The sequence below is a fragment of the Boleophthalmus pectinirostris genome, unplaced genomic scaffold (genome assembly GCF_026225935.1).
Source record: "Boleophthalmus pectinirostris isolate CB_2022bp ecotype Guang Dong unplaced genomic scaffold, ASM2622593v1 HiC_scaffold_6, whole genome shotgun sequence".
In the NCBI taxonomy this organism is placed as follows: domain Eukaryota; kingdom Metazoa; phylum Chordata; class Actinopteri; order Gobiiformes; family Gobiidae; genus Boleophthalmus; species Boleophthalmus pectinirostris.
Window position 1 is genome coordinate 34,349,450 of NW_026571447.1, and position 17,253 is coordinate 34,366,702.

Below are 17,253 nucleotides of genomic sequence, written 5' to 3' on the forward strand. Positions count from 1 at the left end.
GAATTAACTTTTTTTAAAATTCAAGTCATTTTAACCTGGATTGATTAAACATTTTGCAGTGTGGATTGTTAGTTTTGGTTGTTTTGATCAGTTGATTCATTTGCTTAAACTGAAACTGAATCTTTTTGTTGCTGTTTCTAGACTTAACTTACTGCAAAATGTTATTGGGATGGGCGATATGGACAAGAGTGAATATTAGGGATGTTGAGACAAAATTGCCTCATGAGAAAAATGATCTTGTGAGATTTTTTTTTTATACATTTATGTTTGGATTGGACAAAAAAGGATCAACACTCTGGCTAGGAAATGAGGTCCTATGTCCAAAATTCCAGACTCATTTCTCATTTACCTTCTTGAAGTTGGTTTTGGAGTGATTCATGCCTGTTTGGTTAATCTTATTTTCAAGACACCATATTGTCTTTTGGGTTTTTTTTTCTGTGGTTTGAGCCATTTACACACTGTCCTTTTGTCGTGATGACGTCTACTCCCACTGAGCACCGCATTTTTCTAAAGCGGAAGACAGCGGATTTGTTTCTTTATTAAGCCGTTTTAGTTGAATATTGCGATTTAAAACGTCCAAAGTATAACGTAATGATCCACGGGTGTCATAGCTGATAACTCTATAGCAGAATCAAGCAGAATATGTGATCTTTAAAAGTATTAGTCGATGACTCAATCCCTGCACAAGTACCACTCACGGCCTCTTTTACTAATGTAACTGTACAGTCAGAAGCCACAAAGCTGTGTCCTTGCATACTCGTGAGTGCACCGCAAATAGTTTTTTTTCTCTCTCTGAATTGAATCAAATCTTTGAATAAATTGCACTAATGCTTGTTTCTTTTTTTTTTACAGGTTCTTTAAAGGAATCTCTGAGTGGATTGATCGAGCCATGGGACAAAAGTTGGATCTCTGAGAACACTATCTTCCTCCCTCACTCCTCCCTTCCTCCTCTCCCTCACTCGGCCTGGTAAAAACTTTGGATTACTCCCTCCGAATCCAATCTGCGATCCATCTTCCTCCACACCATGACCGACTTCACTCTTGGGATACCCGGCTTGCGTCTTTCATCTCTTCTCTTCTATATCGCCCATTTTTTACTATCCAAAAACTATTGCCATGCGTCTCCGTCGGGCCCAGAGTCGGACTCCTGCTCCACGCTGGTCCAAAACCGCTTTTTCGGCTTCTTCAGATCTGCGACTACGTTTCCCAGCGTGCCTTGCTCTTGGACGTTGCAGAATCCCGACCCGAGACGCTACACTGTTTTCATCAAAGTCACCAAACCCATGGAGGACTGCATCCCTTCGCAACTTCGCACGTTTCAGTACGATTCTTTTTTAGAAACAACTCGCACTTACTTGGGAATGGAGAGTTTCGACGAGGTTGTTAAAATGTGCGATTTGTCCGCGCCTGTCGCTTTTCTCGAGGCGGGGAAACAGTTTTTACAAATGCGGAAAGGACCCGTCAGACCGGGTTTAGCGATCACAGACGGCGACGGAGATTTTAAGACTGAATATTTAGTCGTGGGGAAGAGGAACCCGAGTATGGCCGCCTGTCAGATGCTGTGTCAGTGGCTCGAGGACTGCCTGGCCTCTAGCACCTCCAACAGGCCGTGTGGGATAATGCAGACGCCGTGTTTGTGCTGGGACCCCCCTCCTCAGCTCAACCCCGTGGACGGGTGTTTTCACAATGGAGTTTATCTGGAAAACTGTTTGCCCAGCGCGAAGGAGAGCAAAAAGGACTCGGAGCTGATCGGTGAGTACAGAACGTGTTTCATTTATGCGTTTAAGTTTAGAAAAGTTAGACTGAACTGCAGAAAGAAGCATCTAGGTACATTATTGTTGATGATAAGTTTATTGTTGAATTGAACATTTGACATTTTGATTGAATTATTGTTGAACATTTAAATGACTCAAATTAAGAACATTTAACTTGATTTGAGTAGTTTTGACTTAAAGGTGCATTGTGTAACTCTTCTGGTGGAGGGTTTGTCAACTATTTTTTTCGTAGAATCATCTTGGAGACCAAACCAGACCAAGTTACAGGTCAGATCAGTCTCCACAGTCAGAACACCTTTTTTTTCTTGATATTTTTTAGCTATAACACCACCTGTAATTGAATAAATGTAAGGTAGAGCTATTTAATGTCATATTGTGGAACATTCTAAGCCTGGCAATGACATATTAAGCCAATGATGTTAATTTTGTCTCCTTATAAACTTTAACTTCTTGGGTTCTTTTTACTTTTTACTGCATTGTCTTTAAAAAGAACCCAAGAAGTTAAAGTTCTGGCAATGACCTATTCGCCAACCAAAAATTTACACAGTGCACCTTTAACAAGTAAAATTATCTACCAGTGGAATAAGTATTTCATTCTTGATTCAACCTGCATTACGGCTACGATTTAGTTTCCCATTTTAAGTGTAAAGATTTGTTGTTTTCTTCTTTTTAATGCAACAAGACGCGTTTTTGTATTTCAAGTACAAAAAGGCTTGGTCCATTGGTAGATATATTTATTTGTTAAGTGAAATTTACTCAAACAGAATGAACATTTTCTTGATTTGAGTCATTTTAACCTGAAAAGACATTTCACAGTGCGGATTGTTGGTTTTGGTCGTGTTGATCAGTTGATTCATTTGCTTAAACTTGGGAGACTTTTTGTTGCTGTTGCTTGCTGAATACCGATTGTCCAAGGTTTTCTAGACTGAACTTACTACAAAATGGTACTAGGATGGGCGATAGGGATGGTACAAGATGTTACGCCACAAGATCTCATGAGACAAAATAACCACAAGATCGTGCACACATAAGAAAAATGATCTCATGAGATTTTTTTCCCATGTGTTTACATTTGGATTGAACAAAAAAAACAGGTCACGTGTTGAGTTACATCTGGTACAGTTCCAAAAAGCAGAAGTAGAATGGAAACAAAAATAAGAAATCAAATCAAAAAGTTAGGCCAAAATTGGAAAATGAATTGTGAAATGAATCTACTGTATTAGAAACTGTGTTAAAATGTCATCTTTTCTCGTTTTTGTGGACCCAATCTCAGTCTGGTCCCATCTCTAGTTAATATTTATATTATTTTGATGCATTTGTTTATCTTCAAAATGATGATACTTTAGTGAACTATGCAGAAATATAACATTTGCTTGGAAAATTACGCTGCACATTTGGTTATTTATTTTGAATCTGCTCTTTTTTTGTTATAGTTCAACCATTCATTCCAGTATCTGTCCTAACTTTGAATTCCATCGGAAACTTTTTGTGTGCTGGCAGTGATATATCGCATAAAATTCTGGAGGTTTGGAGCTTTCAAATGGTTGAAATGGAAATCTACAGCCGTTGCTTGAACTTGATCTATGTTTGAACCTGAACTTTGGTGATCGAAGCGAACAAAGTTACAAGCCAGTGTCAGCGGTGAGATTGGTTTGTCAAGAGTCCATTTTCAGTCGAGCAGGTCATTGTCTATTATCATGCTCTTGAATCTGTACCTATCATTATGTCCTACTTGACACTGTTCAGCTTTTTGCATTTGTCTGTAAGCCTGGTTTTTGAATAGCTATAGTTTTGAAGCATTCATGTTAACATTTGTCCTGAACTCAGAAATGTAAAAATGGTTAAATTGTCCTCTTTATAGCAATTACCTGTAATAGTTTAGTCTAAAGGCCACCACACGCTATGGGATAATGCGATTTGCTTTTCCTGGACTTCGGGGAGGCGTTACCCTTCTGTGTGTCAGTGCGACTCTGTGCCGTCCTGTCAGATCATAACAGTAAAGCATCGCCACCACAGCACCAGCCGATAAAACAGAGCAAGTGACGGACACAGAGGTGCAAGAACTCAGGAAATAGAGAAAATAATGAGGAGACTTTATGACTCGCCTCTTGTAAAGCTGTAAATTTGAACTGCAGCGTCTCATCCACATTATCCTTGGAATTTGTTCTGCGCTAATAACGACTCCCAGTCCACAAAACAGAGTGACACATCCAGTTTGAAGTGTTCTTTAAAAGTAAAAAGGTGAGAGTAGATCCTCACATGTGTTCTTCCTGTGTACTTCATCGCAAACTTTCTGTGCATTAAAAAACATGTATCTGAATAATTGTACCATATTTTTTGACTTGCATCTAAATTAGTAGTGCAGTGCTCTGATTTTCTTAACACTTTAAAGTGGTTTTACTCTAGTTACCGTATTTTTCGGAGTATAAGTTGCACTTTTGGGGGGAAAGTTATTGAATATAATCAGAGCCCAGGAACCGACATTTAATCTTGAAAGTCAAGTTAAAGTAATAACAATAGAAGAGAGAACAACAGACTGTTAACGTCACATATGAATAATTCTTCAGATAAATATAACATAAACAATAGAACAGAACAAGTTTAACAAACTCTCCATTTCACTCCAAATCAATAAATCCATTTAATTCTTCATCCTCTGTGTCACTTCTGAGCAACTCCACAACCTCTGGAGGTAAACAGAGCGCAGCTTCCTCTTCTGTGTAGCTGTTGTCAGACTCAGCATCAGTTCCAGTTAAAATTATTCTGGCCTTTCTGAATCCCGACAGGATGTTTTCGGTGTCACTGAAGTCCAGGCTTTGTTGATCCATCCAGTGACTTCCAGGAAAGTTGCATAGTGCACTCTCCAGGTTACTGTGAAGCTGTGTTCTCTATCCTCTTTCCGCCAGTCCCTCACAAGTTTTCCACTCACTCCAGACTTTCTTTCTGCTGCTTGATTACTGTTTTCGGCTGCATATTTCACTACTTGCAGCAGGACACATGCACAGTAGAGCCAAGTGACAGTGGTACATGAGTAATAGGAGCAGCAGATACTGACACACAAGCTTAGAGCCTCTAGCGACTGTCAGTGTGAAAATTTTAATATATAAGTCGCAGGAAACACCCAAACCATGAAAAAAAAAAAAAGTGTGACTTATAGTCAAAAAAATATGGTACTCTTGTATCCTGTGATACGCAGCCATATCCTGCTGCAGTCTTTGCAATCAGAGATTTGAAATCTGAAGATTCTCCTCGTGTCTGTGGTGTGCATAGTGTGTGGGGGGCTTTAGTCAACCAAAAATTGCATTAATTGAATAATCATTTTATTTAGATTATAAGGATTTATATGGGACAACAGTAGAACAGTGAGTTAGCCGATGAGTCTGCATTTTTGGTATTTATATGTTAAAAGTTAGATTAAACACAAGATGAATCTGTTCTTAAATGAATACTTTGCTTCCTATTAATTTATTTCTGGATAAATAGTTGTTTTTGCATAAACTCCCACACAGTTTTGGTCAGACACACAGAGATACAGTCTTTAGAGCTTTGATAACGCCCCATTTTAGTCGACTAATTGATTGCCAGATCTTTAGTCGACCTAGAATGTCTTCCTTCTCCAGTCCTAGCACCTTTTTCTTTCTTTTTCTTTCAAACGTCGCTGACCCTACACCGTCCCTGCCCTTGAATTTCCTCCCGGGCCCGAGTGATAGAGAAAGTTGAGTGTGTCCAAATGCATGTAATCTGCGAGGAGAGGGGGAGATAGCGAGAGTGGATCTGAGGCAGAGCGCTCGCCTCTTTGGACGGAGGAGCAGAGAGGGACGAGAGGAGGCCAGAGGAGGTCGGGTTTCATGTGATGGAAATGAGATGTTCGTCCTTCGCGAGGTCAGGGGAGTGAAGCGCCAATCTCCGAACACCGGATCTGCCCACGGGACCGTCCTGAAACTGAGGAGCGGAGCGAGGGGACATACGATCACTTTGGGGAGGGACACGGGAGCAGAGGATGGAGAGAGGGAAAGAGGAGAGGAAGAAAAGAGGAGGGGTGAGAGATAAAAGAGGGGGAAGGAAGTGGAGAAGATGAGAGGAGAAGGGTGCGTGGCGTGATTGAAGTGTAATTGCCTGCTTTCTCTGCTTCCCTTCATCTCTCGCTTCCCTCTCTCTCTTTCTTTCATCTCTCACCCTCCCTCATTTCATCCCCCAATCCTCCTCTCCTTCCTTCGTCTCTCCCTCCTTCTTTTACTGACTGCGTTCTTCTCTTCTACCCTTTCTCCCTTTCTCTCCATCCAAACCTCTTTCTCTCTCTTCACCTCTCCGACCGTCCCTCCACCGTTCTCTCCTCCATCTCTCCCTCTTTCCTTTACTCACGCTTTTCTCCTTTTCTGTTGCTACCCTCTCTCCATCCGTCCATCCCTTTCACTCTCTAGTTCACCCACTCTTCCTCCATTTCTCCCTTTCTCCCTCCTTTCCCCTCTCTCTCAATCTTATCCTCCTTTTTTGCTCATTCTTGTACCTCTCTCCATCTTTCCTTTCCTCTGTCACTCATTCAAACCCTCCCCTCTTCATCTGCTTTTCTTTTTATCCCTCTTTCAGTTCATCAGACCATCCCTTTCTCCTCCGTCTCAGTCTATCCCTCACTCCCTCGTTTCTCCATCCCTTCATTTACTCACTCCGCCCTTCCCATCTGCTCCTTCCATCTCTACTCCCTCTTTCTCTCTCTTTATACCTCCATCCTCCACTTTTCCATCCTTCCATCCTTCTCTGAGTCTGTCACTCATTCAAACTCTCCCCCACTTCATCTTTTTTCTTCATTTTCTCCCTCTTTCAGTTCATCAGACCATCCCTTTCTCCTCTGTCTCAGTCTATCTCTCCATCCCTTCATTTACTCACTCCACCCTTCCCGTATGCTCCTTCCATCCCTTCCTCGCTCTTCTTTCTCTTCATACCCCCATCCTCTCTTCTCTCTTCTCTGAGTCTCTCCCCTCCCCCCTCTCCCTCCTTTTATTCCCTCCATCCCCCTCTCCTTCCCTCCCTCTCGTTCTGAAGACAGGATGTGGCCTGACATCTCTATCCCGGCCTCATCCGGACCACAGCCAAAGGGAGGGATCACTTCACGTCTCCTCTTTCGGCTCCAAACGGTTGCTCCATCCATCTCCTTTCTGGCTCCCCTCTTCCTCTCTCTCTCTCCCTCCCCCCTTCCGTCCATTCCCGGTCAGACAGAGTAGCGTGATATGACCGCAAACCTTCCCCCCGTGGCTTACTGACCCTTTTACACAGACTCCAGTACAGTCCACTAACACTCCTCTAGAGTTTGATGCATCTATAAGTGACGTTCACAGTCATTCAGAGTTTTCTTTATGTCTTTTTTTCCACTGAAATATGTTGAAATATGATGAACATGACGAAGAATCCAGAAAAGAGCTGCTCGATTATGGAAAAAATCATTAGCACAGTTATTGAAACGATTATTTTTTAGTTACACGATCCATTTATTCAGCATTTCTCTCTCTTAAAAAAACAAACAAGAGCAATCAGAGACGGCAACCTGGTCCCCCGGTGGGTGGACAGTTCATCAGCCCGCAGATGGTTCAGAAATTGCCGAAATTGCCCTTTCCTTTATAATGGCGTGACCTTTCAATTGACCTGTGGATCCTCATATCGTCACCAAACTTTTTTTTTTTTTTTGTGGCATCGAGCACAGGGGTTTGACCCACATACCAAATTTGGTGACAGTCGGTCCATAAATGGTGATGGGGTGGACACACACACACACACACAGACACACACAGGGTGAATAAAAAACATGGTCAGCCCTTCGGGGACCAGTAAAAAAAAACACATTGTACGTGATAATTTATGCAGAACTTTCAAATTTAAAATAAATATAGGCTACAAATATGAACCTTAGAGCAGTTTTGTGATAGCAAGCTGGCGCCACCTAGTGTCTCCACTCAGTTTCATTTCTCTCCAGCGACTAGGTCAGGAATTAGAATACACTAGAAGGTTCGCGAAAACCCCGGAAGTGCGAGTTCGGGCACCAGTCAATCAGTGAAGAGCCATACATTTTGTTTGGGCAACGATTCCCGAGATACCGAGGATTTAAAGCCGGAATAAAGAGAATGTTTGGTGAATTTTGTCAAGGGGAAAGACCTTATTGCCCTTCTTCCTACGGGATTTGGGAAAAGCTTAATACAAGTTAGTCCTGTTAGAGGCGCATTACATACATCACGACGAAATAGCACCGATTGGTTAAATAAAAACGTACCTGCCTACTGTCGAGCAAATGAATCCTAATGCTGCGAGGTCAGACGGTTTCCACCAAGTGAAACCGGCTGATGAATCAGTCTAGTTTTGCGATGTATAAAACATTAAATTAATAAAATATACTTTGAACATGAAATAAGGCAAAGAAAAACATAAATGTACCCAAAATAAACTATGTATCCAGCTGTTCTACATTAAAATAAAATACAATAAATACACTTATTTATATAAAAAATATCCAAAAATAAACTTTATCAAGCATTTCGTTTCAACTCGATTATATGAGTTTGGAGATTTTTTGTCACACAAACAAAAAATGAAATCGCAATCAAAATTTTGATTAATTGCACAGCCTTAATCCTGAATATAAAGTGTCACCATGTAGTTTTTTGGGAGGAGGGTCCGTACACTTTCTATTTATCATGGAGATGTTGTTGTTTTGCCTGGAAATTTTCCACAAAATCTGAGAAACTAAATAAAAATGTGACCATTTACCATGACAAAGTGTACACCAAGATGACTAGTCCTTGAACCGTGTGTCCAAAAAGTAGTTAAAATGACTCAATAATTCTTATGGAGTGACTCAAAAAAATAATAATGATGGCAAAACTCCTCAGTTGCAACCGTCAAAATAATTATTTGAGTGCAGCAGTAAATCAATAGAGAAGCAAATGGAATTTTTTAAAGATATAATTACACTTTTAACCTCAGAACTTTGCTTCAATCTGTTTTCATATATAAGTAGATGCAATGACAGCAAATTAATGAATTTACTATTAGTACTTTTGCGTTTCTTTTGCCTTAAAGAGAGGATATTTTACTTTACCTGCTAACACATAATATATTTAAATCACCATGTTACCTATTATTGTTTGGAAAATGATATATTCACTGAAAACAACATATGAACATGTTTTAGAATTTCACTTTTGTTTCTGAGTCCCGAACGTTCAAAGTAATTAAATCTATTTAGTTGTGTATACTCAAAGTTTTATAAATAGTCCTGCTAACTTAATTATGTCAAGTTGCTGTAACATTTTCTTATTTTTGAGTCATTTTAACAAATTTTTTTTTATTAAATGTATGGTTGTGGGTATAAATGAGTGTAACTTAAAAACATAGATGAGGTAAAACTTAGTAGATTGAAGTAATTAAACAAAGAGAGTGATAAAGTTCTGTTGTTTCTAGTGTTTCAAATAGAGATGATTTAAAAATAAACTTGCTAAAAGTCAATATAATTTCAAAGCGCTTCACCAAATAAGTGATATTCAAGTGGTTTGAAAACTCTCAAATTTAAGTTTAATTCAATTTGAGTTGAGCTAAATGAGCACTTTTAATTAAGTTGTTATTAAGAGGTACAAAAAGCAAGTCATCCAACCTTTTAAGTGACTTTTAAGTTCATCAACTTAAAATAATTGAGGTAATCGACTGCCTAAATTTTGTTGAGTTCAGGTAACTTATTTGGGTTTACAGTGTTGTCCATCCAACTAATGATACATTTGCTTATTTGATTAGGTTTGTCAAGCTGCTGTGTACAGTTTTGTGTCATGTTTTAGTATATTTATGGAGATTTGTCGTGTGGGAGCCTGGGTGACGTGGGCTTGTGGGTGGAGCATTGGACATGAGGGTTTGAATCGGGCCCAGGAGAGATTTCTAAAATACTGAAATATGCTTGGATGACGCCTCAAACCTCCTCAGGCATGTTTTTTTGAAGAGGGAACAACGTTATATCATGGTAAAAAGCTAAAAATAATAATTTGGCTTATGCTTCGAAGGTGCATTGTGTAACTTTTCTGGTGGAGGGTCCGTCACCTGCTGCTCTCCAAAGTGATGTTGCCTGGAATGTTCCAGAGTATGGCATTACAAGACAGCAGTTGACACCACATTGCGAAATGACTAGGGATGTAATTAAGTAACCGAAATACCGTGATATCGTAATAATATTGTGGGCTGTCACGATATATCGAATTACAAGTTAATTTGCTTTAATGTATGGTTTTATAGTAGTAACAGCTTATAAACAGAGGGAACTACATATCCCATGATTCATTTCAGAGCAAATAACATGCAGAAATATGTTTTTTCTTACTTTAATTCTTGGAATTATGAGAGTATTGATTTGGATTGAGTCTTGTTAAGTTATTTTAAAAAGCAGTTAGTATCCTATCCCCAATAGCTTCTACAAAATATCGCAATAAATATCGTACTGTGAGATTTGGATATCGTTACATCCCTGCAAATTACACATCAGGTCAGTGGAGAGGCGAGCCCCCTCACAGTAAGAATGCAAGTTTTTAGGTCAATAAAAGCCCATGTTATTGATTAATTGCAAGATGGATAAGTTTAATGTCATACCGGAATATTCCAGACAGAGCATTAACATCTCCATGGAGACAAGCAGGTGGTGGCCCCTCAACTAGAAAAGTTACACAGTGCAGCTTTATTTTTCAGTATGAAAACTATAGAAACAAAGAAGAAACAAACTGAATTGCGATTTTTCTGGCAGATATTGCGATTTCATTTTCTTTCACAATTTATTTATTTATTTATTTTTTTCAAATCAAGTTTCAGTGCACATGAACATTTGCAAACATCACAGAAACTTACATCACACCAAAGTCCTGCACCGACGATTTGAAGCTGGACCATAAAGCCCAATTTACGCAGAAAATAAGGCCTGTGATTGGCCCTTTCCACCACTGCTCTACAGACATTTCCTGTTCCCCACTTTCCTTTCTTTCAAAATACATTGAGTAATAATGTGTTTAATGCAGCTTTGGGCACATTGGTTTACGTTTTACAGAGACAAAACTTAAAACCACATGGCTTATTTGCATAAACTATAAGCTCACTCCCTGTGCGCTCATGCGGTTCAGCTTTTGTCGGACTAAAGGACACGATTCAGTGGAATATGAGTGTTCTTCCTGTGACAGAAGATGTGCTGATGATGGTGAGTCTGTTCTGTGCTTCTATCGCATTAGAGATGATTCACGTTAAACATTACTCGAACGTCAGGTTTAAATCCTCGTGCTCTTGCGTTGTGGCGGTGAATGACTTCGCTGCGCATAGACCTCGATGCAGATCCATAAATCTAAAACGAAGGCGACAAGGCGTTGATTCGACTCAGAACTAAACTTTGCTCTTAAATTGGGCTTTGTCGCTTCCAAAATCGTGTTGTCTGAGATCGCGATTTTCAGTCCAAATTGATCGATTCATCAGCCCTACTATATATTATGTTTTCTTACCGATTAAAAGGTTCAGAAATAAAAATAACACCAAAAAATTCTACTGTAACCAAATCTCATCTAAAAAAAAACACCCTTAAATCGCTGTTCCTCCCACCGCTGCTTCTCCCTGTAGTCAGACTCCGGGCTGTGACTGCCGGTGTCGTGGGAGCCATCGGAGCAGAGGAGCAGCAGCGCCGGGTACTTCCTCCTCCACAGTGGCTAATATCCGCACGCTGGCTGTATGCGCGCTCTGTCCCTGCCTCCACGCGGGGAGTGAGCGCTTATGTAAGGCTGCTTATGGCTGCGGAGAGGAGGGTGTGGGTGCGCGTGCCTCTGGGTGAGAATCATAAAGAGATATATACTCCGTCTGTGGGTGCATGGACGCAGCGGAACAGAAGGACGGAGCTGTACGGCTGCATGCTCCGCCCACGTGGACAAAACGCCTTTCAGATGTGATAAGTGCTTAAAATGTAAATGCTAAATCTGATCTCGAATTAATCTTCTGCTTACCTCGGTTGGATAATTGTAAAGTAGTTTGGACGTGGTGGTTTCTGAAGGGTTAAAGGTTCATTGTGTAACTTTTCTGGAGGATCCGTCAAATGCTTTTTTTCTATTGTCATGGTGAGCAAATCAGACCAAGTAACAGGTCAGATCTGTGGAGAGGCAGCTCACAGTCAGAATGCCTGTTTTTCTAGGTATTTTGAAAATAAAATATAATAGTTGTCAGGGTGAATTGTTTAATGATAGCCAGGCTGCCACCTAGTGCCTTCGCTCATTTTCATTTCTCTCCAGCGACTAGGTCAGGAATCGGAATACTCTAGATCACAGGTGTCAAACATATGGCCCAGGGGGCTGGATCCGGCCCTCCAAGACCTTTAATCTGGCCCTCGGCAGATTTTCTACTAAAATATTTTAATTATATTTTCTATTAAAATCTTGTTAATTTTTCTGTGGTGTTTATCACAAGCAGCGTCTCCAGCGTCTCTGTACGTGGCCCCTCCCACCAGAGCAGCACAAATGAAGACTTGTCTCTTTCCAAACGCTCTTAAAGGACGATCGTTTTGACTGTTGACCGTGACACCCTCATCAGAAAAATGTCAAAAATGAGAAAAGTGGAGCCGAGTGCAGGATTTTACAAAGAAAAATTGACTCATTCCTATTTGCATACAAGTTAATATTAAAACATTGTGTTGAAATTACATTTTTCAGGTTTCAAGTTTCAGGTTGTTCATAATATTATAATATTTTGTAAAAGAAAGAGTTCATCAATTAAAAAAGATTTCTGTAATAGATTAGCGTTTCTCTGCACAAATATTTGAACTTATTGTTATTTTTGGGGTTCATATGCCATGAGTTTTCTGATCCGGCCCCTTTGGGATCAAAGTCGGTTGGATACAGCCCCCGGACCAAAATGAGCTTGACACCCCTGCTCTAGATAGTTCGCAAGAAACCTGGAAGTGCAAGTTTGGGCACCAGCCAATCAGCGAAGAGTCACGTTCTGTGCTGGCAACGATTCCCAAGATCGAGGATTTAAAGCCAGAACAAAGAGAATGTTTGGTGAATTTTATCAAGGGAAAAGAGGCTATTGTCGTATTAGCCCCATTAGCGGTGCATTACATACATCACCACCAAATAGCAGCGATTAGTTAAATAAAAAAAAGTACTCGCCTACTGTCAACCAAACGAATTCTGACACTGCGAGGTCAGACGGTTTCCACGAAGTGAAACCGGCTGATGAATCAGGTTAAAAATTGTCTAGAGTATGGCATAAAATTTACACGGGAAATGTTCTGAAATATGTTTTTAATTTGTCATCAGTATTTTATTCACAGTGCAAACCTTTAGAACTAGAAGATCTAGAACAAATCGTTTTAAAAGGAGCTTCGTTCCGGATGCTATCGTACTTATGAATAAATTGTAATCTATTTATCTAAGATTGTGCGTTTTTAACATATTTAATATTTATTGTGATTTTAGCCAAGCGTGATGGATGAATATAACTAATTGTTTATGGAACAAACCATTCGGCACTGGAGCACTGTAACACTTTATTTTGTAATTGTGTTTTTATACGTGTTTTGTGGATGAATGAAATGTGAAATGTGGGACCAGCCTCTCAAATCTGCAAAGCAAATTTACCTACGGGTACGAATAAAGCAACCTAACCTAACCTAACTAACTTTATTTATCATTTTCAGGGACAATAACATTTCAAATCAACTGCAAAATTAGTACAAAACTAGTAAGAGGTTTGAGTTGTCGTCACCACCATTTTAAATTTCAAGATAGGATGTATTACACTTAAATGATTACAGACTCTACTGGTAGCAAATTGCAAGTTAAATTAGTCTTTAAAGTGAAATATTAAAGACCAAACTGGAGTGTTAAGAACCATATTTTGCTGTTAGTGGCGGTACATGCAGGCTGCTGGCACCACGGGGCGAGAGGGGATTTACATATGAAATTGAGCTTAAGGAGCTGGAGAGAGCAGGAAATATGATGCAATGGTAAAGATACAGTGCTCAGACTTGGCCTCAGAACTGCTCCATTTTGTCCATTCACAAACCAGGTCCTCTGATGTCGCAAGGAACTCACTGAAATTGGCCTTTTACTCTCGCTGTACTGCGAAACGTTGCATAGGCTTACATAATCTTACAGCTGCAGGTAAAGCTTCTATAGGCAACAAAAGGACATCAGAGGGCAATGGTTGTATTCAGAACCGACGAAATAAACTTTATTCAAACTCATTTCTTATGTAACATTTTACGTTTTATTACACAAAAAATACAGTGGATTAGATCTGTGTTAGAAATGTTCTGTCTTACTTTAAAGGTGCACTGTATGACTTTTCTGGTGGAGTTTTTGATATTTGCTTGTCTCCATGGAGATATTACCATTTTTCTTTGATTATTCCACAGTATGGAAATAAACTTGGTAATCACAACAGCATATTAAGGAAAATCAGTGTCCAATAGGTACTTTGTTTTCCATTTTGATTGGCCCAAACTTTGCCAAAGAGTGTAGTGAGTCAAAATGGTCGACTGCTCTGAGCGTCTGTTCATAACAACTGAAAAATCGGGTCTAAGTGAAGTTATTTCTGTAATAAATGGCAAATTACGCAGTGACTGGCACCAGTAAAGTAAAGTATGATTATTCTTCTTTTTTGTTTGTTGTGTTTTGTTTTGAGGTCAATAAGGATATTTTTAGTTTACTTACAGACCTGATATTTTGCACTTTTGTAGCTAAGATCTTATATATTTTTCTTTTTTTTAATGTCCCAAAAGGTTGTTTATACATGTTTGCTGTGTGTTTTGTATGAAAGAATGTGAATTTTATTTTATTTTATTTATTTATTTATATATCTTTTCACTCCATGTGCAGATCACTGTATTTCTGATCTGCACATGGTAAGAATTCATGTTTTTTTAAGGTACTTTTGCGCTATAAAACACCTGTGACTGAACAGATGCAAGGAACATAATGCTTAATGCTACTGTGGAACAATCCAGGCAAAGATATAACATCTCCATGGACACGAGCAAGTGCACCTACACCTTAGAAGTTGCATAATACACCCTCTTGAGGGGAAGAGTCAGTATTTTTGACCCTATCTTGCAATATATAAATAAATTGTGATAAATGTTTAATCACAATCTATCTACTGTCCATTTATGTATTTATATAGTAAATAGTTGTAAGTAGTAAGTAGTAGTAAATAGTAGTTGTAAGTAGTGAGTAGTAGTAGTAAGTAGTAGTAAGTAGTAGTAGTAATAAGTATGAAGTAGTAGTAAGTTGTAATATGTAGTAGTAGTAAGTAGTAGTAGTAAGTAGTAGTAGTAGTAGTAGTAGTAGTAGTAGTAGTAGTAATAGTAGTTGTAAGCAGTAGTAAGTAGGATTAAGTAGTATTAGTAGTAAGTAGTAGAAAATCATAGTAAGCAGTAAGTAGTAAGTAGTAGTAGTAATAAGTAGTAGTAGTAAGCAGTAGTAGTAGTAAGTACTAGTAGTTAGCAGTAGTAAATAATAGTAAGTCGTAGTAGTAAGTAGAAGTAAGTAGTAGTAGTAGTAGTAGTGAGTAGTAGTAAATCATAGTAAGTAGTTAGTAGTAATAAATAGTAGTAGTAAGAAGTAGTAGTAGTAAGTACTAGTAGTTAGCAGTAGTAAGTAGTAGTAAATAATAGTATGTAGTAGAAGTAAGTAGTAAGTAGTATTTGTATGTAGTAAGTAATAGTACTAAGTAGTTAGTAGTAGTATTAAGTTGTCAGTAGTAAATAGTAGTAGTAAGTTGTAGTATTAAGTAGTAAGTACTAGGTAGTAGTAAGTAGTAGTTAGTAGTAGTTATTTATACATTTTAATTTTGATAACCATACGACTTTTACAAGAATCATTTTTATTTTGAATCACATTTATTCTCCCAAATTATCAACAAAATCTATATTTATTCAGCAAAATAAAAACAAGTGACCCTGCGTTGTTTACCAGTGCAGAAAAGAACGATTTCACCACAATCAAAACATTACTGCGTATATTTCTGTGTCATATATTACCGCGTACTTTGTCCTGAGTATATTTATTAGCCTGACTTTGGCCTCATTCAGCCCTTATAGCCGGAGCCCTGTGAGATGATAGCCTCTCCTCACTGTGGCAGCGGAGCGATAGATCAGAGAAACGGAGGACGAGAGCAGTCTGTACAAATTTGGCCGAGCGGCGGACTGGACGATCGACTCTCTCGCGCGCGCGGGATGAAGATAAAGAAGCGGCGAGCGAGATGGGATGGGCCCTGTGTGGAAATGGGTCCAGCCACCAATTGTGCTGTTATGGCCCAATGTGCAGCAGATATAGAGATGGAGTGATGGCTCTGAGTGATGAGAGAGAGTGGGGAGAGTGCAGAGAGAGAGAGGAAGGAGAGAGAGGAGGGAGAGAGAGAAGAGAGAGGAGAAGCAGGGGAAAGAGAGAGAGGAGAGGAAGAGAAGAAGAGGGAAGAAAGGGAGAGGAGGAGAGAGAAGAGGGAGAGACAAAGATGTGAAGAGGCCAATGTGCAGCAACTTATACCGATGGAGTGATGGCTCTGAGTGATGAGAGAGGAGAGAGAGAGAGAGAGAGAGAGAGGGGAGAGTGCAGAGAGAGAGGAGAGGAGAGAGAGGAGGGAGAGAGTGAAGAGAGGGAGATGTGAAGAGGCCCAGTGTGCAGCAAATATAGAGATGGAGTGATGGCGCTGTGATGATGAGAGAGGAGAGAGAGGAGAGAGAGAGAGAGAAGGGAGAAGAGAGAGAGAGAGAGAGAGGAAGGAAGAAGAGAGAGAGGGAAGAGGGGGAGAAGCGAGAGAGAAGAGGGAGAGACAAAGATGTGAAGAGGCTCAATGTGCAGCAACTATACCGATGGAGTGATGGCTCTGAGTGATGAGAGAGGGGAAGGGAGAGAGGAGATAGAGAGAGAAGAGGGAGAGGGAAGAGAGGGGGGCAAGAGAGAGACGAGAGAGATGAGAGAGAGAGAGAGAGTGGAAATGAGAGAGGAGGGAGACAGCGGAAGAGAGGGAGAGACAGAGGGAGATGTGAAGAGGCCCAGTGTGCAGCAAATATAGAGATGGAGTGATGACGCTGCGTGATGAGAGGAGGGAGAGAGAGAGAGCGGGGAGAGTGCAGAGAGAGAGAGAGAGGAGAGAGAGGAGGGAGAGAGTGAAGAGAGGGAGAGACAGAGGGAGATGTGAAGAGGCCCAGTGTGCAGCAAATATAGAGATGGAGTGATGACGCTGCGTGATGAGAGGAGGAGAGAGAGAGAGAAGAGAGAGGGAGAAGCAGGGGAAAGAGAGAGAGAGGAGGAAGAAGAAGAGGGAAGAAAGGGAGAAGCGAGAGAGAAGAGGGAGAGACAAAGATGTGAAGAGGCTCAATGTGCAGCAACTATACCGATGGAGTGATGGCTCTGAGTGATGAGAGGATGGAGAGAGAGAGAGAGTGGGGAGAGTGCAGAGAGAGAGGAGAGGAGAGAGTGAAGAGAGG

General features: G+C 40.1%; 1 protein-coding gene across 1 annotated transcript in view; it reads left to right on the forward strand.

Annotated features, from left to right (window-relative positions):
- Window positions 1-1,025: 1,025 nt before the first annotated feature.
- The window catches only part of adgrb1a (adhesion G protein-coupled receptor B1a), a 264,634-nt gene continuing 248,406 nt past the window's right edge, over window positions 1,026-17,253 (forward strand). Inside the window, exon 1 of the mRNA XM_055163913.1 lies at window positions 1,026-1,752. Coding sequence (XP_055019888.1) covers window positions 1,026-1,752 — 727 coding nt within the window. The remainder of the gene's footprint in view (window positions 1,753-17,253) is intronic.